Genomic DNA, 27,911 nt, shown 5'->3' on the forward strand with positions numbered 1-27,911 from the left:
GCCATTTAATGCATCTCTTCAACAAGAAAACTATTATTTATTTATAGCAAGGGGACTGCAGCAGCTGTAAAGTAGCTGCATTTCACTAACAGATTTTATATCTGCCCCATGGGAAATTATTAAGTTGTAAAAGATGGATTAGTACAGGAAGCATAAGCAGTACCTGAAGGGAGCTGGCTAAAGGGAAGCGACAAGCGGATTAAGTTGAGAGAGGTACTTTGTCCTGAAAGGTGGCAGAGTTCCCTACAAACGCACAGTAACACACCACTGAAATTTCACCCAGAGCACCCAGAGGGGCCACGTTCAAGAGACCCGTCTCAGCTGAAACAGGGATTAATTACTGGGATCACAAGGGGAACCCGTTTTGCAAGGGAAGACTACAGACATTTATTTCTTTTAATAAGCAAAAGTGGGAATTATCGCTCTCTAGATATTTCTGTGGCTGACAAGTAGAAACATCAGCGATGGACAAAGATTACCTATAAACCAAACGATTACACAGGCACTATTAACAAGCCCGGAATAAACTGAGGCTACAAATAAGTCAATGGCACTGAGCCAAATGAATGAAAGCTGTAAAAGCTTTCCAGTAGGAAGTCAGAAGAAAGAAGCCTAAATATTTTCAAAATAGTTCTTGATAAAGTTTTCACAACTACTTTGTAATATCATCAGTTGCTGTGGCTGGGGATAGATTTGACAACTTCGGAGGACAAGTAGGAACATCTGAAATAGAGAAAGTAAGAGCTAATGGAGCAAAATGCACTAATGCATATACGTGACTGAAAAGCCCAGATACAACCATGAAAACAGATCATTCACGTACTAGACGTAAAGAAATAGATCGTAATTTCTGGAGTAATTGATTTCTCATGTTTGTATTCATGATTCTTGCGCTGTTAAAACAGCAACACTATTCTTGGTTGTAATTGCTAGAAGATTATATCTTCTATATGTTCATTTATGAATTTTTTTGATTGTAAATTAAAGGAACTCTCCTGGTCCAAGGCACACTGAAGTGATTGTCTGCAGTGACTTAAAGATGGAATGTGGCTTTATACTTAGCTATGAGAAATAGCTTTCAAACTAATTTTTATATGCATTGACTCATTATGTGGGTGACATTTGCTGAGTTAACCAGCTCCATGACACAGCTTAAAATAATTTCCATTTAAATTTTTTCTCTATTATAGCATTGTGACATTTATACACATGACTTTGAAGATACTAAACATTCTGTTTTGGCTAATTTTACACATTCCTGAGGGGGCAGAACTCAATTCCTTCTCGAGTTCGTATCAAGGGAGGCTTGTTGCGTGTTGCTCAAGCAAAGGCATTTCCAAATTTCTCCCCCAGCACACAAACAATGTTCTTGGCTCTCCGAGTCAAATTTATAATTCACTGAAAAGGAAAGCCCCCCTCGATTCAACTTATTTAACAACAGGCGCAGTAAAGCAGTACATCTTCAAGACTAAAACCAAGTTCTAGCTTGTGCCATTTCCTTTAGCCAGGACCAAAGACGAGCCCAGTACGAGCATCTTCATGAAGCCACACTAGCGTGGGCTACTTCAAACTCTTCTAAAACATCAGCTCAGAAAGAAAACATTGAACTGCCGGAGTAAGTTAATGGACTGAAAGAAAGTTTGAAAACACAGATACAGTCTGGAAACTGTCTTGGAACAGGCTGATATTAGATTAGATTATAGGATTAAATAGACTGTTAACTTATTGTGAGCATCATCCACATTAATAGATTCTGAACTTAAGTCTTCTACATTTTGTAGCGATATGAGTGAAAGTTTTATTGCAAAGTTCTCATAAGATTATTCCAAACTTTCAATGTAAGAAGCCAAGAAAGAAGTCAAAATGGTGCAAGGCAATCTTCATAGAAATGATAAGAATACTCATTAGCCGAGTTGCCACTGCGATTGCTACCTGTCAAGGTGATGCCACGTTCATTTGTTCTCATTAACATCTGAAACACAGCAAAAAAGCTGCACAGGTGCTCTCTGACCACGTGACCCCAGCACACAGACAGATATATGAGCAACAGACCACTAACTCTTCAGTTATATCCTTTACAGGCTTTTAAATAAGGAAGCCAGTACACTGCAGTGTTTTCAATCACACTGTCATTAACGAATAATAACATGATCCCATCGTCCCGTTCTCCTCCCCTTGCTCTCCGACATCCAGTTCCTTGCCCCGTGCCGCCGTGAGGCTTCGCCTCCCTCCACTCCACTGTTTTGCTGCTCCAAGAGCAGCTGGCAACCAGCACCGGGTCCCGCGCCGCAAAGGGTAATCGCCCCGCTCCTCCACTCCAAGCGATTAAAAGCAAGCTCATTATATCCGAGCGTAGATCAAGTAGCTAAAACGCACGAGCAGCTCATCCACCTCGCTTCAGTGTCAAGAATGACAGCTGTAACGCCGTGATGCAAAAAAGGATGGGATTTAATTAGGTTTTCTTGTTTATCACGCACATCAAGCAAAATACAGGGTTGGGCTGGGGGACAGAAGGGAATAAAAGGCCATTTAGAAAACAGTTAATAGAGCGGGAAGGAATACTTTCTATTTGATATGTGAAAACAAGAAAAATTCAAGTATGATGACACATTTCTCACAAAAGCAAAACTATTCTAATACATAACTGTTCTAATGTATCTACCAACATATAGTTTTCTAAGAGAAAACTGTGTGGCAAGCACAAATTGTAAATACGAATGCATTGTTACAACTTACCTACAGGAAACGCATAAGACCCACAAATAACATACAATCTCATTACGGACATTATAAACCCATATTCACACCTTTTTCTTAACCCCTTCATTATACTTGAGATTATTTAAGAATAAGCATCTGTCAAACTCAGATCTTCAATTTAGAATTGTTCCAAAAACATCAAGTATCTGCACCTGTTTTTTTTTTTTTAAATTATTATCATAGGTAGTTAGCAGAATGCATTTCTGATATTTCTTAATTAAATCCAAAGACACTGTGAAGATGAACATGGGCTATTGCAGCCACATCATTTTAGGATTTCTGAAGTATTATTTCTCTAAAGGACCCTCACTTGGGGTCTTTTCTCAAGCTTTTGGCCAGCTAGACGTGCAGCCCACTCCAAATTCTCTCTCAAGTTCCCGTTCCAAGTGCTCCAACTCTCTATTTCCAAATAGAGAGCCCCCGCTCCAAAACCCTTACCTTCGTCATTCTGGGCCAAACAAGCCGCCAGGACGGTAGCGACGGCAATCCCTACAGCTAACCGCTTCCAGAGACAAAACCGCTGTAACATCTTTTTGTCAAGCTTCACTCAAGGCAGACCTGAAAGGAAAAAAGCAAGATTTGATAAATGCATTTATCAAAAATCCTACATGGAAGTGAGCGATTACAAATTATTTCAGAGGTAACTAGGTATATCACACATCTGTAATAGTGCAACACTTAAAAACAAGCAACGTTAGCACCATTAATACACACATATATACATATTAACTTGATAATGATGCGCGCACAGCCCTCAAAGCAACCACCCTGCATTTGCTTAAGTCAGCCATCATTTCCAGCAAATAAATATTTTATTCTTACTGCTTTAAAGCACTTTGAAGAAGAGACTGCATCAGAGAAGTTCTGCTCATTAAAACTGATCTCAATTGCAAGTCAGCAGGGGCCCTGGATTCAAAGACATCACCCAGCAGAACCTCTCCCAGCAAAGACATGAGGGAACTAAGCAGATGACCTTGTCCAATAAGGCAGACTGCTGGTCCATGCCCAGCAAAGGAAAAAAAAAGTAAGATAAAATTAAAAAAAATAATAATCAGGAGAGTAAACCGGCCAAGACAGGTCTGGATGAACTCCAAAGCATATTTAGAGCAAGTAACATCAGAAAGTTGCATAAAGCTCTGTTTTATTGCTCCAATAAAGAGAATTAACATATTTCTGTGGCCCAGAACTGAATTATTTAAAATATTTCTTCACATTAAAAAAAAAACAACATGGTGGCAAATGCAATGAACTTCTGAAGCAACACAAGCATGAAGCAGAGAGAGACTTAAAGCACTGTAAAGAGAAACTCTCTTTAAACAAAAGCTTAAGCGCTGTCAGTTTTCCCAAGCAAAGCACTCAATTCATTTCATTGCCCTTTTCTGCTTATAACTTTCTATCGTGGTTATAAAATGCCTCAATTTCATTCAAAGTCAAACAACAGACAATTCCCTCCTACTTAACAGCCTTAAATTAACACAGCCTGATCCACCACCAGTGGGACCAGGCTGAAGTTGTGCTATCATTTTCAAATGCAAAATGTTCAAAAACATCAATATGAAGGAAGCAGTGCTGGGACATAACCTGCTCTTCTTCAGAAAGAGCAAAATTAATTACATATTACTGTTCTGGAAGAAAAATCAGGTTTTTCAAAAGGATAAGAAAAGCAAGGAGTTAAGTTCAATAAACTGGATTGAGACTTGAGGAATTTATATAGAGATCATACTCGACATGTTGCATTCCGGTGGATTTTAATACAGAAATTCAGTATCAGAAACAGACAGTGAGGAAGAAAACCCAATAAACAAGGATGCACCCTGTCCACCTGAAGCAGTGGGACCATTCGCTTTGGTTTCAGGCTAGACAAATCTCAGCGGTCTTGACAAGACATCTCAAGGTGACACGAATTCATGAATTGCAGCCCTGCAATGACAACTGCGTAAGCACCAAGCCAAAGCACCCGTCTTCCCCCGCCTCCACCAGCACTTTTGCAACACTTGGCCTCCAGCTCCAGCAGATACAGCTCAAATGAGAATTTCTGGCCTTTCTTACAGGGCCTGTTGTTCCCCCACATGTGATGGGAATCTCAGCAGAGATCCAGTTCTCCATGAGAAAAATCAGATATTTAAAGCCGTGCTACTTCTGCAGCTATGACGAGGAAGCTTTGGACTTGACAAGCGTTTTGCCAATAGAGGAAAAGAGCAGCTAGTTCTTTCCTAAGGGAAACAAGATAAAAATCCCTCGCTTGAAGAACACACTCAGGAGGTTAGCTTTTTCAGTTCAAATACAAAGCATTACTATTACAGCAGGTGGCATTTGCTGCCCACGTGCTTCCAAATTTTTACATCTCAGAAAAATAAAACAAGCAGCTTAGGAGATGGTATTAGTTTCTTCAGGTCAGTCTAGGAAAGATCATGTCTATATGCAGGCTACACGTACGAGCCCTAGAAAGAAACGTGAGTATGCACTTCGGAGACCCCAGAGAGTTCATTTTACAACTTTGAAAATCCATATTTCCAAAGAATATCCTTACCAAAGTTAAGCAAATTCTGCTAAATCAAACGTAGTTCAAAACCACCCCAAAGTTACTATGAAGTACCAAGAAGTAGAACAATCCTATAAGAAATACAACACCGAGCTTCACACACGCAATCCGACATGACGGACAAAGGACGATTATGGATCGATAATGGAAAAAGTCTGCGGAGGAAGAAAATACAGTATCTGTACGAGACTGTTTTCCTGAATAATAGTCAAAATGTTGCTGCAGAAAAACTTAAGCTTCTCATTGCCCATGGTAACATTCAGTTACACACCCAAGCGCATAATATTTTGAATAAATAACTTTTGTTTTGTTTTTTAAGTGCATGCATGACAGAAATTAAAAGTTTCAAGGAACGTTCCCTCGGGAGCATTCCACATTTGACTGTACAGACGTGAAGAAAACCACAGATACACACATATTTCCCCCCGGAGGAGCGGCAGCAGCCAGTCACCGGAGATGTTTACAGCTCAGCTGCGACTAACTGGCACAAGCACACTCCAAGGAGCAATCCCGTCTCCTCGGCTCGGGGCTGGATTTAGTTTTAGTTTGGTTTTGGCCACACCGAGTCAGCCAACATGCCAGCTAGTAATGGAGACATCTATACAAGCAGCACCTCAAAAAAACTTAAGAAATAAAACTGTATTGGAAATAACTCCAAAAAAAAGTTCTCACACGCAAACACCATGAATACTTAAAGTCTAATGATATGACAATATCCGTGAACATATTTACTCCACTATCTGGCATTGAAGGCATCACATTCAGAGCAGAATTGACCTATCTGCACCTAAGACTTCAGTTTAGGTGCAGGCTATAGTAGTAGCACATAGGAGCAACTGCAAGTGATTCCTCACCAGGAAGAGCAAGTTTGAAAACAACTTGGAAGCAAAACACTAACAGGGCTTCAAACTCACCCCAAGGGAAAAAGCACATACTTAAAAGCAATCCTTAAGTACGTATTTATTCAGTAGAAATATAAAAAAAATTGGCATTTAATAAATATACACATCAAAGTACAGCAGCTCCTGTGAAACTGCCATGATTGGATGAATAACAGCGGGTTTTAAAAACAATTAAACACCTATTTACATGGATGCTATTTACTTCAACAGCCAGAACTCCTCCAAGGAGGAAAAGTTGTACATTTTTTTCTAGTGCTGTTGTTTGTATATTACAATTGTGATAAAATATGAAAGCACCCAATAAACAATTTAAGAATAATGTACCAAATTGTTTAAAAATAGGAAAAAAAATATACAGTGGATGATTTTATTGTGAGACTCATTTGTATTACTGACCACCAGACGAACTCTTTTCAAGACTGTAGACACAGAAAGCAGCAGTCTCTGAAGTGCAAATGCTTATTCTGTGAGGGATCTGGTGCCCTAATAAATCAGAAACGTCAGAAAAAAACAAAAAAAACCCAAAAAACAAAGCAAGCCCCTTACAGAAGCCAAAAAGGAGATGACTTTGCTTTGCAGTCTGATGAGGTTCCCGGCTCAGTTTGAGCCACGGCCCATGAAACCACCTGCCCGCCATCTCCGCGCTCCTGAGGCGGCTGCCGAGCGCGGCCGCCCCCAGGGCCCGTGAGGGAAGGCAGCGCCGCCCCTCCGAGCCCGACCTGCAGCTCTGCTCCCCTCAAACACTGCCCGAACACCGCGTACGCGTGAACCATCCTTTCTCCCAAAGACCTGCGAGACCAGGCGCGCCCACAGACCTTTCCCTTTCCGTGGACGCCGAGTCTCCGCCTGCCGAAAGGGGCGGGCTGACTTGGGAAAGCGGCACGACACCCGCGCTGCGTCCGCGGCTCTTCTCCTCCTCTAAAGTTGCTCTCGTCTTCAGTTCTCAGCTGCATTTCAGCATGTTTGGAAAGCAAATGCACAAAAATTGAAGGAAAAAAAATCCAATGACAGCTTACGTCAAAAACGATGTGAAAATATGTTTTCATCTGCAAGTTAAAACTCCCGAGTACGTTCTATACATCGGCCTCCAAGTAATTCACACTTTCCTCCCAGCCCGGATTCCCGTTAGCCCTTAACAGCTTGGTTTAGTCCACAGACCCTGTCTGAAACTTTTTTTTTCCTTTTTTGGTCTTTCTTACAGAAACGATCGCTTTTCCATGCGCCGCACAGCCATTGCCAAAACAAGGCATTTCAAAGCCAAAGCACGATATCTTCAAATATTGCTAACGCTGTTGCTTGCGTCCACGTTAGCTCAAAATTAATTTAAAATATCAGCGACAGCGCTTCGAGCTCACTTAGAGCTAGCCTGAACGATTACACGGTTCCTAGACATGAAGGGCAATTTAAAAATAAAGAATTAAAGGGCAATTTATATTTCTAGGTGGAAATTCATATGTTCACTTCAATAGTCCACATGTCGAAACAGAGTAGCTGGTGCTTTGCTACACTCCGTCACTACTAAAAGTGCTTCATTTTCCTTCTATATAGCAACAGCAGCTGATGTGCATATGGCCCGATTCGCAGTAGGCGACATCTCGAAAGCACTTTTTAAATCCCCCTGCCGGCAGAAGGTACTATAAATGGACTATATTAACACTTCGCGTAGCACGCTGCTAATTTCCACAGCAGAGAGAGAAGATTGCTAAGTATACGCGGGTTTGCTCAGAGAAATGCCAACCAGACTACCAAAAACAGAAAAAAAGAAAAAAGCTTTTAGAGAATATTCGAGGTAGGGATAGAGAAGGATTTTTGTTTCCTGCTTCCATCATTAGCTGCAATTGCTCGACTTATTTTTCTGCGTTTTCGAAGAGCAATCCAGCCATGAGTGGGATTAACGGTATTACATCCTCTTAATCACAGGTGGGTAAACAGGATGGCCAATTTCTTCTGCAAATCCAGGTTTTTTTAATGCAGACATATTATAAACATATTCAGCTTCTCAACCCTCTCTGTGTACTTAACATGTAAAACAACTTTGCTCCCCTGGGAGGCTTCAACCACTTGACTAATAGAAGTTTAAGGTCTGCATCACGTTGTGCTACCACTTTGCCAACAGTGGGCTATAGAAAGAGAATAGGGGGAAAAAAAACATCCTAAAACATCCTTGCACCATTACTAGAAGATTTTTTCTATTAAAAAAGTAACACAAACTGCTTAATCTAAAAACATTAGAGGAAATATAATCATATTACTTAGAAGTATTTTAGTTCCGCAACTATCTTGGTCTTTACAAAGCATGTATTTATGGTTGAAATTAAACCATTAAAGTACAGGCTATTTTACTGGTTAATAATGGCAATTAAAATTGATATAAGAGTACAAAGTAAAAGATAAGTTTCACGGATTTTACTGTAAAACAAGTTTGGGATGATATGCCAGAAGCCTCTCCCAGCTTCTCCCCTACCAGGGCTGTTTCCCTCCAAGGATCATTCTTGGGGCTCACTCGAGGGACAGGAGTAAATCCAAGGTTTTCTCAAAGTGAAAACTAAGAAAGATTTTAGTATCGACCCAATGGAAAGAACGCAGTATTTTTGAAGTCTCCGTATGTTTGACGTCCAGCGTTTTCCCAGATCCCACCCAAGCTCTCACCAGCTAAGAGATTCTCATAGGAGTGAAACACATGAATTGTAAGCTGGAAAAAACAACAAAAAAACCAAAATAACACCAAAATAACATGCTCAGACACACAACTCAGCTCCGCAGCACCACAAGCTAAATACATTTTATTCCTGGCCAAAGACCAATTCCTTACCTTGAGGGCAGGGAGCTGATGCTGTTCAGGACACCAGCAATAACAAAAGCAGCAAAGCCGGGAGCCATCTCAGGGCTCCCACCCTGCCCAGGGACGACCAGCTCCAAAAAGGGCCTCCGGCGTCCCGGCAGCAGCTGCTGTCACGCACGTACGCGGCCCTCGGCATGAGCATACCACGGCTAAGCGGCCGCAGAGGTTCTGCCTCCATTCGCTTTTCTGTTTTGCGAGACAGGAGTACGACCGCATCTGCTTCAACTGCCATCCATCAACGTTATCGACGGCTGTAAAATTTGTTGGGGAAACACTGATGAGCAATTAAGTGCAATGATTTACTTTTGCTGCCGATTCATTTTAAGCACTGTTACAGGAATTTAATTCTGTCCGTCTTCCCCAAGACTAACATATATTTAAAGATGATCCTATCTTTAAACACTTGCGTCAAGCCAAAACATCAAAAATAGTGCTAAATACATCCCGGAATAATAAGAGCTTTTTGTTAGCTCTGGTAAAATAGGTCAAAATAAAGCAATTTCAGAATTAAGACACATATATACATGTATACACACACACAGTAGAAATGATGTTCAGCTACTTCATTATCAAGTTGAAGACTGTGCTGTTACGTGTCAGAGCTAGAAGCTTTAAAATATTCCAGCTTTTAAAGCTGTGTAATTATATATGCAAATAGTAAGGCTGATTAAATCAAATATCAGAATTTTTGCACGTCCACGCTCCAAGTTACAGACTACATAAAAGTTTAGAAGCTCTAGAGCTGACTGTTTTTATATTTAGTTTCTCTGGAAAGAGTTTTTCACTTACCCTGTAAAACAGACTTTTTCTTTTTTAAACTACATGTAAATGCTATTTATAATGAATCCTGATAAAGAATCCCACCAAGAAGAGCCCTCAAGAGTTGTCTGTAATTCGATTTCTAACAACACTACCAAAATGACCTCCTAAGACAGATCCCCGTGGAGACAGCACAGCTCAACAAGTTCCCTTGTGCTGAAAGCAGACCACAGAGAGTAAAACCCAAGTCCTCCACTGCTGCTGCTTGTTGGAGTAACATTATCCCTTTGCAACGTGCTGATCGGGGCACTCTGCTATGTACGCACCCGAGACATCGAGGAACACCTGCTGGTATCAGCAGGACAACAGGATTGCCAAGTCCTCCAAAGGATTAACCACATGCTGGTGTCATAGGGATGAGAGATCCAGTTCAGCCCGCTTCCTTCGCGCCCTCTGAATAATCGGTACCTGCTGCTCCTCATTGCTCAGCACATCTCGGACTCTCACCAGGGTCTGTTTGCTATCAACCTCCAAGACACTGGTGACACTTCAGGTCTGCTTTTACCCTCTGGCCACAGCCAACTACTGGAGAGTCCCTTTCTAAAGCCACCAGAGACCAGATCCTTAAGCCTCTCCATATCACAACTTAAATCTGTTTAACATGACACTGGCATCTCTTTTCTAAGAAGGTGCAGTAAACATCAAATTTCATGTTTATCATCTCCTTGTATATTACATCACTCAACACCTCTGGTTACCATATCCCATTACACACCTCTCTCACTTTTCAGGAGATGAATTGCTTGAGCCATAAGCCAAGTATTCACACAAGCTCCACGTCATTAAGCAGCCTCGTATCCTCAATTTCAAAGGTGTTATGCTTCGACCTGTGTCACCACGGCTTTGGTGGGAAGCCTTGGCAGTCCTTCGCTGGACAAGAGCGGCTGCCCATCAAATCGCACGCAAGATCTGCTATTTTAACTATATATCCATCATAATCACATCCCCTCTCTCATCATCTCCCTGCGTAGTATTACTTGAGCCCATGGTGGCTAGACCTGCCCTTCGCTTTTCTTCTGCTCCCATCTAACCACAATCCAAGGCCAGAAGAGTCCTGTCTTCCTCTACCTTGGTCCTTCTGACTGGCAGGGGCTAGCGCAGCACAAACTTCCTTTTCTTCATCAGTCCCATACAGCCTTTCCCAAACCTCCAGCTCTGCTCCATCTCCTCCAGTGCCCCTCCGCTCCCCATGCTCTTCCCTATTTGACATCACATCTACCACTCCTCAAGCCCACTTCCCTCCTCCCCTCCATAATTCCCCCAGCCCCAAATATTTTTTTCTAGGACCTCATCTTTAAAAATCCCTCTTATTGCTTGTTAATATGCAATGAGAACATAATTACATGTGATTACTTGTTTTGATTACAGTTTGATTACTTTCTCAGCTTGTTGGCCATGAGGGAAAGGAGACAGTTAAATATTTGCTCATGTTTTCACACACTTATTGTTTTCTTTTCAACGCACTTCACCAAAGGTGAAATCACTTGCCTCTCTACATTCTCTCACTTCTGTCTCAAACTGCCTTTTAAACCACCCCATCGCTCCATCTTTTATCCCTTTTGAAGCATGTAGGTCCACCTCAGAAGCTATACTTCTCCAAAGGTCCTACGGCTGTACCGTACCCTCAAACCCCAAGGCTCAGCATTTTCTTTCCTAAGTTTTCTGGAATTTGCATTCTTAAACTGAAGAACAGACAACACTAACATGCCCAGGTTTCTTTGGGTATCGAGTTTTTTTACTCCCTGTAGCTTTCAAGTACATTGTCCTCTTCCAACCTTCAAGAAATTGGAATGTGCTTATATGTGCTAATGAATGGGCAAATTGATCTCGTGTTTATCAGCTTCTTTGTTCAGCTGCATCCACTGGCTGGCGATTCACACGTTGTAGAGCTAGGGGGTATGCGCTGGTGTGCTGCGACGCTTTGATGCACACAGGGCACTAATTCAGGGACAGCTGGCCAACTGGAGAGGCCACCAAAGCTGCCGCAGGCCCTCCCTGCGGAAAAAAGGAAGATTGCTACGTTTCTGTAAAAGAAACACAATCTAGTCCACTGAAGAGCATTGTACCTAGTCGCGGGGTAGTGCAGCAGACGAGAATGCAGCATTGTGCACAAACCTTCAGGCGGCCGGAAGAAAACAGTCGTGTGGGAAATAACACAAAATGACGACTTCAACACAGCATTTAAAACAACTCCAGCGAACTTATTTAGGGTAACTGTAGCACATCGGCTGGGAGTACACAGCACTTCACTGAACAAAAGACTCTAGCAGTTTATTCAGAAACTTAGCTCATAGTTATCATGCAAGGGATTATTTCCAAAAGTTAATCAGATTTAGCCAGAACATGTTTCCAAGTATATTTAACCAACCACCAAAATCTTCAAGTGAAAATAAGACATATATATATATCCAAAAGCACTATATGCTACCAAAAGGACAGCTTTCACAGCCTTTATTTTAATACCCCACTAGGCATGCATCAGATAGGGTACTACTTAAAAACAGGAAATTTGTTATTCTGAAATTTCACAGGATGTCAAAGTTAAGTAAAGCTTCAACAATTTCCCGTAATCTCTCACAACGAAGAAAACAACATTGCTGTTTGACAGTCTTTAAAGTAACATTATCTGAACACCCACACAGGGTCACATAGCCCTGCAATTTTGTCTCTGCCTGTAGCCAGCTGTGGATGGCTGGGGAAAAGCAAACGAGTAAATCCATTCTGGGATGCAGACAGCAGTCAAGACGTGGACACCCCCCGCATTTCAACAGGGGCACGATAACGTTCCGTCCCTCTCCTACTCATTCCCGAAATCCCACTGGGAATTTTAATTCTTACTGAGCCAACGTTTCTGCAAATCCCGTTAAAAAAAAAAAAAAAAAAAAATGGGGACAGAAGTCATTCTGAAGACCGCCCACCCAACTCCAACACTCGCTGACAACCAACAGAGGCAAATGAATGAGTCAGCGTGCACCTAGCAAGACGTTATCATGGATTCACTAATGAGATAAGACAGTAGAGTAAACTACAGAAACCAGGATTGAAAGCAGCCGCTTTACCTAGAATAATTTAACCTGACTTGAGACTCTGCAGCAGTTGGTCTGATATAAGAACTGCTTGATGCAGATAAAGACATGCAAGCTGACTGGTGCCTAAATCATTCTAGTGGAAGAAAATAAACACACGGGTTCATGACGGACAGCTATTCAATAGCTTGTTCATTCAAGGAACAGCAAGTAACATCTCTCCAACTTGGAAGCTGGAGCACAACCATTATTAAAGAAATAACTTCACCATTTAGGAAGCTGGCAAAGGTGAACTAGGAGGTAGCAACCCAACTGCTAAAGTTGCCAAATAGCAGATGGCTTGGAATTGGTAACACGAGGCATGGAGTCCTACCTCCCACCAAAGTCAGCTGATAGAAGGAAGGGCACGCTCAAAGAAAAGGGAAAGGGAGTTAGAAGTCCTGATTTTTGGTATAGTCGGGAGAGGTGGGCTTCTGGACATGGTCCCGAGACCAGTTACTCCAGAGCAGTAAGATAACGTGTGCAGACAGTTTGCACTGAAAGATTGACCTGTACAAGAACTGGAGCTGATAGGGACAAAGTAGGCGACATGCCCAGTCCTAGTGTCTTGTTCCTCCATGCACAGTACCCCAAGGCAGTCAGGGTAATAAGGTACAAAAAAAGGCCACAGCAGCAAGAACGTCAAAGCAGAATTTCAGAAAACATTCAGCTTTAAGATACAATTAAAGGATAGTCTTTATGTCTAGTCTTCACTAAAAAAGACAGACTTTTCAGTACTGGTATAATATAGATTTTTAAAAGAGATTGGGTGCTGCTGACAGCACTCCTGGGATTGAGGGACACTTTCGGGCTCCTCCCTCATTTTTTTAGGATGGTTTTGGATCAAATGCGTAAAAAGAGACAGCACTCAAGAACAGCATAAGGAAAAGCAGCCGCAGCATAAGAGACTAGCTGTCAAAGATGAAACGCTAAACTGCGGGAAACAAAATCTTAAAATCAGACAACTTGAGTGGCAAAGATGATAGAAAACTAAGAGACAACAGACCAGACGAGCTGCCTCATCTGGAAGAGGACGGAGGTGTCAGTGCTGGAGTCGGCGCAGCAGCCTGGAATAAATAAGAGCCAACTGCGAAAGTTTCCCCCCACCAGAGAAGTTCGCTCTGGTTATTACGGACCACAGAGGATTGCAAGAAGCTCCAGGAGGATTTAAATGCATTTCGTACCTAAGCCACAGCTTGGGAAATGAATTTCAATTTGGATAAAAATGCACATCGGGACAAATAATGTATTCATGTATGCAAATAGGGATTCTGAATTTGTCAGCTTTTTAGACATTTTCCCCTCAGAGGAGGCGGTACAGATAGCTGCTGTGGCGTAATGGGTACCAAGCTAATGCTCGAGCATTTTGTTTACTTTAGAAGAGACAGAAAAGGACCTAAATTATAATGACATTATAAAGCACAAAACAACCCTAGAGCATTGTATGCTGTTTCTGCTGCCATAATTTCAGAGAGAGATACCAGCGATTAAAAAGGTCTTCAAAAGGACAGCAGAACTGTTTTTAAGAGGTGGTGGGACCAAAGCCCATTCTCAGACAGAAGAAACCACCCCTCAAAACCCTCACCTTTAAGAAAACAAGCCTAAGGATTACTTATCAGGGCAAAGAAGTTACAGAAAATGACTGAAATCCTGGTTAGAAAAAAATGCTATTGTAACTTACCTTTTCCCTTGCTCGTGTAAGATTTCTGCATTTAAAAAACAGGAAGCTTTTTCATGCAAACTAAATATTTAGGCTTCTTCCGAAAGTCAAAGTTGTAAGGACAGGGCGGGCAGCTCATTCCACGCTCAGTTCACTTAAGTCACCTTTCTGAACACTAACATTTTTAGCTATGCAGGTCAAAGCAAGGATTTGGTATGCCTCAGGGCTTTTGCAAAGCGCCTGCAGGAGCCAGGAGAGCACGCTCGCACGGTATTACACAGCTCACCGCGGGCTACGGTTCAGGGGTGCTTTGTAATTTCTCCAAAACACCTAAGAACATCAGAGGAATATGTGTTCAACATAACAGACTAACGGCTTAATTCTGTAGCTTGTATTTATGTTTGACCTGCTTTATACGTTTTACCAAATTCATACAAACTCATGAGTTTCCTCACACTTCTCCGCGCTTGTTTCAAGCTAAAGAAAGTGCCTGGAGTAAGGAAGTTTCTGTACCCTATTTCCCCCCTTTCGCTTTACCTACCTGCTATTTAAATGGGCATTCGACACGGACACAAATTTGCAGATGCATACAAATATAGTAAATCAGCAATTATTTTATCTGTTGCATTGTTTTTTCATGTTCTCCTCTCTGCAGTTTGGTTTTTTTTGTTGTTGTTGTTGTTTTTTTTTTTTTTTTAAGGGGCAATCGGTTGCTGCAGTGCAACTGTATTAAGGAGCCACAACTTGCTGTGCGGGCACTGCAGCCTGCCAGGCAGGCCCTGGCTTCCCATGCTTTTTGCATGGATGACCAGGGAAGGGAGCATCACCTTGACCTTCAGGTACCACACCTAGCACAAGGGCAGCTACCTTTTGGGGGAGAACTGGGCTTCAACCTAGCTGCTCCAGGAATATTCTGGTTCGGACCAGCTTTAGTCATCAGTACAACTAGAAGCAATAACATGTCCCACAGAGCAGCTCTCAGATACCTCTTCTGCCCTTGCACATTCTTTCAGGCTAACATAATCCCAAAACGCAGTTTTTATTCACTAAAACAAAGATTTAGTGAAATTAAGATCCAACTAACCTGTTCTGTTTCCATTCAAAGAAACCATTCTCATTTTGGAGCCTGTAGTGCGATACTGCAAAGCTGGAGGAGAAATGGGTTTCCAGTCAGAGAAAAGAGGAGTTTAAAACCACTAAATAAACTAAGGCAGAGTAAGTTAATAGAAACAATCCATGCTTTCACTTATTTAGTTCTTAACCAGTGAAGGCACCACTACAAGCAACAAGGCCATTCTCTTTTTTTGAGGTTATGATTCAGTTTTAAGCCATTTCCCATTGGGAAGTTATCTGTGTTTTGCAGTCCACGCCGCTGACAGAAATCCAATACCCCTAGATGCTAAAACGAGAGCTTATGTCATGTTCCCGTGACAAAGTTGTGTCTACTAAAAAAGAAGCTTCTAAACCTGCACAAGTCTATTATCAAAGGAGAATGAAAAATTACAGAGACAGAAGGTCCCAGGTAACAGTGCTGGGAAAAGAAACTGCAGTCCAGGCACAAACCACTCATCTGCACGGACACATATCGACCCCCAAGGCAGCATTTCTGACTTTTTGAGTAGGAGGCTCCAAATCCACACAGAGCACAAGGTCATTTTTTTCCCCCCCGAGATACCTTGGAATAGGCAGGTGAAGTTTTGCCTGCTCTTATTCTCGAGGTGGATTTTCCATTAGTGCTGTTGTACGGATCTCTCGTGTCATAGGGCTCCCAGTCCCCCAGCAGGGCCGGTTGGCAGGTCCGTTCCCAGGCGAGCTTCCAAACACCACCAGCTGCCTCAAAAGCAAAGCTGGAGGGCAGGAGGATCACCACCGCAAATCCTCCTCTAGCCTCCAGCACTGAGTCTAACTACTTCTATCAAGGAAGACCGCACAATACTTTAACAGCAATGCCCCTGAAGTTTGAATTTTTGCATTTTTTTTTTTTTTAAGATATATCTTTTCAAGATCAACTCAAAGTCAAGAGTAGCTACAGTATGACTTACAGCATGCAGACTAGCACTTCACCACACAGTTCAAGGATAGCCATGAAAAATAATCAGGAAGCCCTTTCTCAGCTAACAAACAGCTATGCAGATTAGCTACAACATTAGTTCCCCAAGACCCAGACTACCTTCCAATAAATCTGACATTCCTGCTTCAGTGCCAGCGCCCGTTTGATTAGGAAGCCGTGTATTTCTCTCGGAAAGCACACACACATTACTGCAGCGACATGACCTTTTTCCCAAAGCAAGCTCCTGATTTGCACAACCGTGACATGAGGCATTCCTCCCTAAGAGAGGAAACTGGAAATAGCTCCTTCAACACAAGGTATCATTAGGACAGTAAGTTCTGTCTTAGAGGCAAGCCATCAAACACAAGGCAAAAATCTATGGGGATGTAGTATCAGTAGAGGCCTTTGAGAAATTACACAAAATAGGATCCATGACAGAAGCACAGCAAATTGTCCTGAGGATACGGTCAACCTTTGGCACAGCTAAGCAGAGGACATCACAGTAACGACATGAATGCTGCTTTACAGCCTTATCCCATTTCTGAAGTTTAAGTTATCAGTGCACTCTCATAAATTCCATCTCAAAGGCATTAGATGGTTTTAAACTTGCTGAGATCACAGATTTTTTTTTGAAGAAACTGTTTCAATAATGTAATTGGATCGACCCTGTTAAATCACTGTGCCACTACACGCCAAGACTCCCTTTTTTGCAGCTTCCTTTTGAAAGGCAGAAGGACAAAGAAACAAATCACAACAAACATAAGAGCAATAATGGTTTGAACTTTACCCTGAAAGGAAGAAGTGGTAAAGATCCAGTTTTTGGCTAACCTGCTCACGGGCCGCTTGCATGGGAAGCCTGCTCAGAAGAGAAGGCAGCAGCCACTCCAAAATACCCACTGGTTTTAGCAGGCTTATCCCAGAACAACTCACATGCTTTCACATATGCAGCCAATGTAGGTGGCTATGACACATTTCAGAGGTGGCAATCATGACTGTAGAAAATATTAACCTTTAATGGAAAATCATCTCCCAGGCACTCCTTATGGAGAGCCTTCTACAGTTCTGAAGCTTTCAGATGTTTTCACAGTCCTGTCAAATACCTCCTCAGCTTTTTTAATGTATGTGTCATTTGACCAAAACTAGTTGAATTGCCATTTATAGTTTTCTTACACAGATGAACCAAACAAGACGGAGGCAGAAGTTAAAAAAAAAAATTTCAGGTTTCGCTTAGCATGTAATCACAAACACCACCTATATCCGAAGACACGTCTGACCAGTGCACGCAGATTCCAAGAATCTGACCGGTTCAGCGGACGTCCCATCAGGATGACTTCTGAGACTTGAAGAGTTATGCAAGGGTATGCCGACACTTCATTAGTTGCACACAGGTTTACTGTGCTACAATCCTTCTACAGGATCTTTTAGAAATAAATATTATCCTTTTTGTGTCCTTTGACCTACATCTCTCTTTTGGACCTTTCTTATGAGGAAAGTCCTTTCACCAACTGGAAGACAATCTAACATCGCAATTTTTACTACATTTTCATATGAAGTGGACTATTATTCACAAGACGTCCTAGTCATCTAACATTACATACAACCCTGGAGATGTTAAGAGCAATCCCCCTCCAAACATTTTAAATACAAAGATTTATATTTAAAAAAAACACTTTTGTTACAGGAAGACATAAGAAAGACATCTATTACTCAAAGAGTAAGCATTGTGTTTTGGGGGAGATATTTTCCATTCTTTATATGTAAACCTTTAATCACTAAGTTCAGAACTGACCCTAGCTCAGGAACTACGAGCATCGTTCCAGAAGAACATCAGTTAAATCAGAGTCCCTGCTCCTATGCTTCGTTCTCATCCGATAGCCATTTTTAAGGGGGAGAGGCATGCATCTTAAACTGCACTAGCCGCTCCACAAGAGTGCCTCGAAGCCCTGCATTTTGACAAACTTCAGCATCTAGACTGGTCAACTCAAAGATGTAAAGATATTTCTTTCAAAACACTGAGTATTTTACTTGCAAGTCTTCCAAAGGTCTTAAAACAACTACAAATGGCCAGTTCTCTTTGCGACACCTCAGCTTCAGGAAAAGGTGATGGTTGCAAACACCATTTCTTTTTTCTCTCTCACACACACACTCAATTTTGCATGGATATTTGAGCCGACTCAACCAACCGGAGCAAACTCCTGTGCGCCTGGTATTACCTGGAGAAATTTAAAACAGTTTGTTCGCACAGAAAATAAAGTCCTCAGCAACAAGCAGCACCACGTGCAATTTTGAGCGACGGATCAAGAGGCTGTTACCGTCCTCCCGGCATGGATACCATGGTCTGCTTTGCACGCAGTGAAAGTCACTATGTCTGTATGAGATGGGGAACGGCCGCAGAAAGCAGCTGAACAGATCTCAACAGGTTGTTAATAAGAAATGAACAGTATTCAACGCATTTCTTTTAGCAGGAAAAAAAAAAAGTACAATATAGGTGCATGACTTATTTAGGTAGCAGAGAACAAAGCGTGATCCTATCACAAATCAATTTTGTGACGCTCCGCTGCATCACTTCTTTTTTTATAGAGGACAAACCAGATGGCTTGGCAGAGGAACTACAGCCAAAACTCAAGAATTAATCCACCAGGAAAAGTATTTACAGGGTGCTGATACAAAATTCACAGAACTGACACACTTAATACACTGGAAGGAGCGTATTTGCTGCTATTTGCTGAACATACCATGTCTCACCTATTCATTCGTCAGGATAAACCCAAACGCTGGCCTCACCTGCTTGAACTGTAATCAATTTAATATTCATTTTCTCCCTTAGGCCTTCTCCTCCCCCCGGCTGAATTTTGTAGAAATGAGTCTTTGCTAAAAGGCTATTTTTCTCTTTGGGGAAATCACTTGCACATAAGGCTTCGGACACCAATGTGCTTGCCAAAAGTAACGGCAAGCTGCCACTGCATTAATCAGACAGGTCTAAGTAAGGTCACTAATTAGTTTGGAAAAAAAAACAGGAAGCGGAGCGCTGAAAGCCATTTCCAAGACAAAGCGAGCAGCAGCTCAGACAAGCTCGGGAGCCCGGGCCTGTCACTCGAGCGAATTTGTGAGGGATTAAAGGGGACAAACTACACTCCAGCCAAATGATCCATTGACAGTGTATTTCGGATGCGAAATACGAATGCTCTTTACCGCATTGGAAGGAATTGTTTGCAGGCTCTACTACACAGTAAATTGATTTAGCAAATGTCAAGTTGGAAGGAGGAGGCAAGAATCAGAAGCCAAATTCCTCCCAGAAGAGCATAAGCTACGTAACTGTACCGAAACAGGCAGCTGAAGGATTTACTAATCTGAGTATTTAAATGAAATTATTCTCAAGAGCACAGTCATTACGAGTTGGATCATTACCACCTCTCCCCCAGTAACTTGCTCCCTTTTCATTATGCAGAAAACTGCTCATAAATACCTCCATATCCATCATTTTCATCACTTGTGCAACTGGGAGACTGTGGTTTAAAAATCTGCTGCTGCTTCCACTTTTCCTGCAGGATCCAGTTCAAAATTCCTAGGATTTCGGCATCCCGAAGCAGTCCTTTGGGTAGCAGCATCTGACAGTCTACGCTTCTACTAGGAGCGATTCTGCCGCGGGGGAAGCCACCAGGCCCACAGAGGTAGCCTCTTACTACGCGAGAAAGTTTTGCATAATCTCTCTAGAGTTAATTAAAATAGCCAAGCTGACCATAAGTTTTAGATTAAGTACCAAATTCCCTTTGCCATGAAATTTCACATAACTCACACCGCTGAACAACTGCAAAACACATCAATAAAAAGGCAGCATCACTAAAACAGCTCATGTTCAGAAGTTAGGAAAAAAAAATCCCATTTTAGCACAATTTTTTTTTTACTACAAGCTTTGTTTTATAGATTGAACCTCCTATATTAAAAAGTTTCTAATTAAAATCACTGGCTCTACAGCTTTTTGAATATTGTCAACTTCACAAACGTTCAAATCCTCAGGCCAACACACTCCAACAGCGTGACCCTATAAATCTCTCTGCACATTTTCATCTCGTCTATCCTGCAAGTTCACCGAGGTCCCAAGAGGCTGGATAAGCCATTAGCCGAGGTCAGGCTCTGGCCAAAACTCCGCAGAGGGACCATTTGCCACCGGGGCACACAGGGGATGAGCTCTGAAAATGCCCATTTCTGGCTTCTTCAAAGTTGCTTTTGAACTGCAGGCACCACATAACACATCTGCGGGCATGGACACACCACGCACCCAAAGGTGGAATACACCTTGGAGAGCCTGAGCTTTAAGGATCCCATTCCACTTTCTGCTCTGGTTTTCAGAACATAGTACCAGAGATCTGGAGGTAGGTCACCATGGTTTAGGTTCATAACAAATTGAATTGTTTCCTTGAAAAATATCCAGACGCTTCACAGTGCAGACTCTCCTCCTGCCAGCTCCTGGCACCCTCCCAAATACCAGCAAAATTCACGCCTGTAGGCATCAGCGTTTCCCAGGCCACAGCCACACAACGCAGCAAAGCTAGCGCTGAACACAACCCAAAAAAACACCGCATTACTAAGGCGGTTTAACTGGGAACACCAAAACATACGTGACAGCTTTTGGCATTACTGGGAGCAATACGCTCGCCATGCATGGGCGACTGGGTACAGATTCGGGTCCGGCATCTCCTCATGCCGCACCATTCACCATGAAGGCATGGCTTTAAGTGTCCATGCCCCTTCTCAAAACACACACACGCACATATATATATATGTGTATATATATATTTTTTTAATCTTACCCTTTACAAGCAGAAAGTGCACCTTTGATACAAACTAGCAGCCATCTTCATTGCCATATAAATGGAGACTGTATCTCAAAGTCTACAGATGTCCTTTCACCAAGGGTTTGAAGTTGACCCCTTTATTACAGTTGTCAAAAACCCAGCGAGAGTTACTCCCCCTTTCAAGTGTTTTTTTTGGCCATAACTGTCTTCCAGTACCATTAATGCAATACTTAAAAAGAAATAGCAAGCAAATCCTTGGCATAGCGGGTGAATCTCCTGGGAAAGGGGCCACGTGAGCTTCTGGTAGCCCATTTGTCAGGAGATGCAGAACCAACACTAAGTCAATAGGGTTTAATAGACGCAATGTTAAAAAAGGCCAAGTAAAAGCAAGGGATAACTCTGATGCAAACTCTCCTCTGCTTCCGCTTAAAAAGACGAGACAAGAAGCACACACATTTAACACAGCAAATCCCTTTAGTATGAGCATGGAATTGCTAGAATTGGTTCGGGGATTGCAAAGAGAAAAGGCACAGGGTTCACGATGAGACACGGGAAGACAGACAGTCCCATCCGATATCTGACAAACGTGGCCTCAACTGGAAAACACATTCCTGTCATCAGCTTCCCTTCTGCTTTATTCTTTGCCCAGTTAGATGATCCCCAAAGAAAAGGATGTGGCCTATATTTTTACTCTTCTAATGCATTGGAAAAAAAAGAAAAAAAAAACAAAACTATCCAAGTGCCTGAATTGCTTCAGCATGCATTACTCAATTTTAATTTCAGAAGGTAAAAATATCTTAAAGAACAACCGTTTGGTACAATAGGACGCGGCCTGGCCTAGGCTTATAGCACGAAATGGCCACAAGCTCCTCCAAAGCCAGCTGTAAGCGGGATCCTCAGCGCCCCTCGCCGAGAGGCAAGACCATGGCGATTCAGATGCCTTGCTGAGGGCAAGGGGCTACTTCTGCAGGCAGAACTGCTGTTCGCAGATGAGACCCCAACCCAAAACACTGGTGGCTCCTAACCCCCAAAAGGAGCACGGCCCTTTCCGCAAGGAGACTGGCCCATTCGTCACACTCGGCAGCGCCTTCTGCTTCGCCGCCTCTCGCTTCAGAAACAGCGACCTGCCGCCGTGAAAGCGATTCCGTGACAGTCGCACACAGAAAAGGCCTTGATGCTCAATTCAGTGCTTTGGGAAAAACATTTTGTTTGGTTTAAGAACAAAACCCTTCGCTGAAGTCACAAGGTGCATGCAAAGCGCTGCTAGAGAAGAGCTGATGAAGGAGATATCTATAACATCTGACAAAGACCGTAAGTCTTCAAAAAACATGAATTTAAAGTTTCCGTAGATTTGTTCACTTATTTAAACTGTTTTTTCTCTGCAGAAGAGTTACCTAAAGCCTTGACAGAGAGCGAATACTTTGAGCAGAGGTCTCAGAAGCAGCTTACTGCATATCGATATGAAAACCACAGGAGGGGAACCCAGGTGTTTGGAGCAACGCACCCTTGCTCCCCGCCATTACGCAGCCCACCCTCACATCCACCTCCTGTCCTCTCTTCCAGCTGAGGGGTTTCAGCCTACGTAGTGACTCCTCGCTCAAAAATCATTCATGTGGCTGAAATTAGATCTTTGCTGAATTCTCCAAACTCTCCTTGGTCTGGATTTCATCCAATCTTAAAGGGGGGGAGGGGGGGGGAAGGGGAGGTAAGGGAGTGGAGTGGCAGAGTGCACTAATTTCAAGGGAAAAAATGATCAAGTTTTTCTACCACGCTAAACATTTAGGGAAACGAAAAACTACAAAAACTCACCATTGCTGCTGCTTAACCACAGAGGAAAACAGCACAGCAATCACATGAATTATGGGGCAATGGTGGTGAGATCAGGACCGGGACTGGCCTCAGAGCTTAGCTCCATGACTGTTGGGCCTCCGAGGAAAAAAATACCTTATTTCCATGAGTTGCGCTATCCTTTCAACATTCATATTTTAACTATATCAGCTTAACAGTCTCTGCTACTGCACTGATGCGTCCAGTGGTAATCAGGAAACACCTTTGAAGGTCTCTACCCAAGTATGGAAAACCCACTGGTATTTTTTGCTCCTTGTAGCTTTTCTGCGATTACACCAGCGTGGGCTTCACTCGCGGCAGGAGTCGGTTCCAACATTCTTTTCACATTCACAAACTGAAAGTCTCTTTGAGGTTTCCCCACCTAATTTGCTGATGACTTTTCCATCCAGGCCAGCGTGCAGTGGACCCAGCGTAAAATGACAGCAGTAAGGGCACCCCCTCACCAAAAGCAGGATTTCTGGAGCTACTTCTCCACATCGGGTTATAGGTACATTGCTGGAGTGCAAAAATAGGAGAAAAATTTCTGTAGAAAGAAGCACGACTTCTAAGTTGCCTTATAATAGCAAAAGGCTTTAGGGTGTTACTGAGCAGACACCAACCATCCCTCTCTCAGCAAACAAGGAACCGTAACACTCATACTCCCAAAGCACCAGCAGGAAAGCGCACAGTCAGGACTGCACGCAAATGCAATGGAGACCGGCTTTGGTAGAACTAAAAACAGGCAAAACCCACGAAAAACAAAGAAAAACTACAGTGTCAGGTTGGGGCACAGATTTGCAGAAGCAGCTGCTGCTTATAACTTATGTTTGCACCAACCTGAAACCAGCCAATTAAGACACCTTCAAAACCATGCTACAGCTAAGACTAATGCCAGTGATAAAGGTTTAAGGTCTGACTTCTGAAAACAACTTGCTTTTAAGGAATAACATACAAAAAAGGAGTAGCTCTCCCCTTTTACCTTGTACCTCCTCTTCAGAGATCTTTCGCTTTAACGAGAGATGACGACTGCAAAAGCCACGCAGGTCAGAGGAGAGAGCGACACTCTTGAGACACAAAGTGTATTTATATGCACTGAGGAAAAGAAAAGATGCTTAAAAAAACCCAAAAAACCAACATCTAATAAAACAGAACAACTGCATTTCCTAAAACAAATTTAAAGTTTGGCTCTACAGAAATATGGCACATAACCGAAAGGCAATTGGTCAGAGCGGCTGAAATATCATAGCATAAATGAAATTATTTCCTAACAGAACAGTTAGCTGCTGGGAACATTTCCTGCCTTTATATACCAATTACTGGCCAATTACTGTCAGGCCGCCACACTTCCCAAAGTAACACCACAAGCTTATTTATAACGCGGGTGAACGAAGCATCTGCTACGTCAGGAAGGAGCCGCGTAACCGTTGGTTAGAAGCTTGCTCCGAACTCAACAGATAGACCCAGGAAGACGACGCGACTGATACCGTTAGTTACCAAATTAATCATCTGGCATGATCTAATAATAGTTAATAACAGCAAGATGATTTAGTTCTTACGGATGAGTAAAGTACTGGAAGAAAAATGCTTCTCCTTGATTACAGGGCTCTGGAACAGCAGCGTATTATAGCATTAGTAGCTGCTTCATTACCTATTTGCTGGCAGGCAGCTACACAGTCAACTGACACAGGCAGACATCTGCTGGCTTTAAAAGCACAGGCAGCCCAAGAAGTTCTTCTTTTTCCCTCTTTTTTGGATCATTTAACTGCAATCACACCAACCCGCAGAAGATACAGAATCAGCGTGGCTTCAATCCAGCCGTTTTCGACAGCTTGACTCCCTCCCCATTCCCAAACGGCTCCCCACATAAATCAGGATTTGTATCAATTTCTGTTTCAGGCTAATTTTGCAACATGGAAACACCTCATTCCCTCGGGACAACTAAAGCTGACAAACTTTCAAATGCCAGCATTTCTGTAAGCACACTTGCTTTCCAAATGCATTTTGCGTACTTAAGTAGCTTAAAAATTGATCCTGAAGTGCTTTTCAGAACTATTTCCTCTGGTTCTGCTACTCTCTCTTCCACCTCATAGCAGGACGCACCCCATTTCCCATCTGAACTGGGAGAAAATTAGAATTGGCTGAAAGCTAGAGCAGATACCGAGACCGACTCCTCATCCACGTCTGCTCAGAGAGCAGGCTATCTGCTGCAAAGCCCCAGGCTTCAAGGACACACTGCCATTTCAGGAAGAAACGTCTTCATCTTGTTCCTCCGAGGACTTTAAACACATGAAAGAAACCTGGAGACCAGTTTGGCACCTACATATGCTAAGGAGGGAGAAAAAAGCACCGCATAAGAGGAGCAAGCTTAAATAAAAAGGGGAATTACTTTCAAATAGGAGCTTCTGCAACAAGAGTCAAAGGAGAGAGTCCTCTCCCTGCAGGCTGGATCGCTGCAGCCTGGTCCTATGAGCCAAAACCCCCATCCTCATGAAAGCAACTCTTGACTGGTTAGTACTTTGCCCAAATTCTTTAATAAGACAGAATAAACTCCAACATAGCAATACAAAAAATCCTAAAGCACAAGCCTGCAACTGTCACTGAGAACACGATCAGTTCTGATGTATATACGCTATCTTCTCACACGCATAATTCCCCAAAGTCTGCATCATGAGCACATTCTGTGTAATATCTCAACGCTCATTTTCAGCATCTCGAAAACTGTTTCAGAAGTCTCACTTGATGGTGCGATCTAGATTTGAAAGTTTCAAAAAAAGACATCCAAACCTATAACATGATACTGACCTGTTCAAAACTGTTTTGGCTATTTGGATCTATTAAGTCAAAGAGACAATAAAGTAACATAGCAATGGTGAAACTCTGATCCTCTAAGTGCAAGTATAAGCATTTCCAAAACCATTTTCACCATATAACTTTACCGGTTTAGTCATCAGAATTCTTTCAAATCCCTCATCCAGGATGCTTTTCTACTTCAGGAAGAGTTTAAAATTATTTTCATGCTAGTGGGAAACAGGCTATTTATAATGCCCTATGCCTCTTGAAATTTTAAGAGGCCAGTACTTAAACCTCACTATTTAGTTTTCAATGTGCATGTATGTGTGCTTGATAAAAATCACTTCACTTGACAGAGTTTAAGCCTTACAATTTTGCCCAACTATACAGGAGAGCACTGAAGTACCCAAAGGGAAAGGCGTTGAGCAATCTAGCTTCAATTAATCTAAATTGGAAACTAAAATTATGATGGGCAATCCAATTTTATGTTTTAATGAGTCTATTTGTACAGCATTTAAATCTCCAGTAGCATGCCCTTGCATTTGCAGGGGTGCAACACGGGGCTCCTCGAAGCTCCCCGCGTCCCTTTAAAAGGGCCAATACCCCGGGACATCTATTTCCAATGGGAAGTTCCATGTCAGTGGTAAGCCCTGATGAATTATTCTAATTGCCACAGGTCTGTGCCTAATCTAAATAGAAAATTAGATGCAAACATGCATACGGTCATAAGGAGTAAAAATAGTGAGAACTGGGGAACGTAATACTCCGGCCTTGTTATCGGGCTGCGCATGCCATCTACTTTCCTTGTGCAAGGCTTCTGCTGCTGAGCACATTGGCTCCTGTTTCACAACCGACACATCGGGGTGAAGGGGGCAGGTTACTGTCCAAGATATTAAAAAAATACAGTCGTTACTTAAAATCGTAGAGAGGCAAAGTTGACTGACTTGCATTCCCACCCAACAAGAACCCAACTTTGCCACCAGAAGCACATTGTCTCCCATTAAAGCACATGGCTGTGCTGAGCACTTTGAGAACTTCGCTGCACTGTATCAAATACGTACTTCTACCCCAGGAGAGCTTTTAAACATGGAAAACAAGTTTTTCTACTGAGGTCATCAGCAGAAAATAAAAGTCTCTTTCAAGTTTTAATCAAGATTATTAAAAAAAGGTTTATTTCAGAGTCAATTTGCCAAGATTCACAACTGCTGGACACTGAGCAATACAAACAGAACCTGTAATACAGCGTGGCCCACAACGCACCAAAGCTGCTCTCTTTGACAACTCAAGGCAAGTTTGGATCTATGCCGTTTGCTACTAATCAACTTGCAGGAGAGAAAACCCAGCAATGCCTTCTCATTTAGCAAACCCAAACGCAAATGGTCTGTGCACACACGCTTTTACACAAAGCGATATTTTCGGCAGGATGCAAAAGTGGTCCAAAGTGGCAGACAGTTTGGGCACAGAGCAAATAAAATTGTCAGAATGAGAAAAATGAATAGTGGGAATGCAACTTTTTTTTCCCCAGCTGAACTTGATTTGTACAATCAATTCAGCCTCTGGAGCAGGCTAAAATTACTTGGCTTTTACAATCCCAGGAACATACAAATCGCTGCCCAGCGTGATTCTTGTTCCGGGCTGAATCATCCGGACCAATTAAGAAAATTGTAACTTGCTAGCTTTGTTCTAATGAACGATTGCTCTGGCCCATTTAATGTAACGATGCTGCTTGGGATCTTTGTGGACACAACGGAGGAGGACAAGAGCACTGCGCAGCCAGAGGGCTCAACGGCCACCCGGCTCTCTCCTCGTATTCCAAACGACATGGAGATAAAGGCTCTGAGCTCGATTTCAGATACTG

General features: G+C 42.5%; 1 protein-coding gene across 1 annotated transcript in view; it reads right to left on the bottom strand.

The window, feature by feature from the left end:
* The window catches only part of LOC106485155 (protocadherin-15-like), a 335,439-nt gene that overhangs the window by 286,636 nt on the left and 20,892 nt on the right, over positions 1-27,911 (bottom strand). Inside the window, exon 2 of the mRNA XM_067299667.1 lies at positions 3,199-3,318. Within this exon, the coding sequence (XP_067155768.1) occupies positions 3,199-3,289 (91 nt within the window). The 5' untranslated portion in view covers positions 3,290-3,318. The remainder of the gene's footprint in view (positions 1-3,198; positions 3,319-27,911) is intronic.

This window comes from Apteryx mantelli, chromosome 7 (genome assembly GCF_036417845.1).
Source record: "Apteryx mantelli isolate bAptMan1 chromosome 7, bAptMan1.hap1, whole genome shotgun sequence".
NCBI lineage: Eukaryota > Metazoa > Chordata > Aves > Apterygiformes > Apterygidae > Apteryx > Apteryx mantelli.